The following is a 1,058-nucleotide window of genomic DNA, read 5'->3' as shown; positions in this document are numbered from 1 at the left end:
AAAAGACGAAATGAAATGAGGGTTACTCTGAAATTAGTTGTAGACAAGAGAGTGATTTAGATGTTGGGCTCTTGAGGCAGCTGGTGGTAGGTAGGAAGTAAAAACAGAATCCCACAGCAAGATAAAAGACAGGGAAAGAAAGATTGCCAGATACAGAGTAAAGGAGGGAGACACAATACATTTTGCCCTTGGGGCCTGTTAGCAATTGTGTATGACTTTGAGTGGTGAGCAAACTATATGAAGATATTAAAAAAAGCACTCATATTAAAAACCAGTTTAGTAGGAAACTACACAACACGCAAGGTTTGGGCAAGGCTTAGCTTGAACACAAGCTTGCAGTTTCAATGTCCTTGTAGCAAAAGAAATGTTTTACTGTCAACACAACAACAAACTGAATTTGTAGCTCCGTATTCCAGAGGCATCATTACTTCAAGCCACAAATTGCTTCCTTTTTCTTAAGTTTGAACACAGCACAAGGGATCTACTAACACACATATTTTTGGGGGGTTTTAACAGTTTACAACTAGGAAAGTGTGAATATTTTTATACAACACATAAAATAGAAATGTGTATTGTGCCTTTCAGCATTCCCAATCCATGATAAACAATAACATGTCACTCGTACCTCGTGGAAATATCTGTAGAGGGTCAGGCAGAAGTCCATTCATGCGTTGTTCATTCATTGTGTTGAAGTACTAAAGGGGAAAAGACAGTCACAAACAGTTGAGAACAATTGTGATTTAAAGTGATTATTACAAGTACAGGAACTCATTTTAATAAAGGACATTAAAATCAGATGAATAAAAGCCTAGATAAATATGCACTACACCGACACATTTTAGAATCTTTCGTGTTTACACACACAAATGTTTATGTAAATTACATCTGAAATAATCCAGCGTTCCCAAAAATGTGAGCATGCTGTGCTGAAATCTGTTGCCGATGAGGACCAATGCCCTGTGGGCTTGTTCTGAGGGAGTGTAGCATTAACCCTTTCTACTCCAGGTCAACAGCTCACCAAACACTCATGTCCTATAGGACACACACACACACACACA

At 38.3% G+C, this 1,058-nt stretch overlaps 1 protein-coding gene across 1 annotated transcript in view; it reads right to left on the bottom strand.

Moving 5' to 3' along the window:
* map2k5 (mitogen-activated protein kinase kinase 5) overlaps positions 1-1,058 on the bottom strand; it is a 62,595-nt gene that overhangs the window by 54,432 nt on the left and 7,105 nt on the right. The window contains exon 4 of the mRNA XM_032539298.1: positions 626-695. Coding sequence (XP_032395189.1) covers positions 626-695 — 70 coding nt within the window. The remainder of the gene's footprint in view (positions 1-625; positions 696-1,058) is intronic.

This window comes from Etheostoma spectabile, chromosome 1, assembly GCF_008692095.1.
Source record: "Etheostoma spectabile isolate EspeVRDwgs_2016 chromosome 1, UIUC_Espe_1.0, whole genome shotgun sequence".
Classification (NCBI taxonomy): domain Eukaryota; kingdom Metazoa; phylum Chordata; class Actinopteri; order Perciformes; family Percidae; genus Etheostoma; species Etheostoma spectabile.
This window is presented reverse-complemented; position numbering and strand designations above follow the sequence as displayed.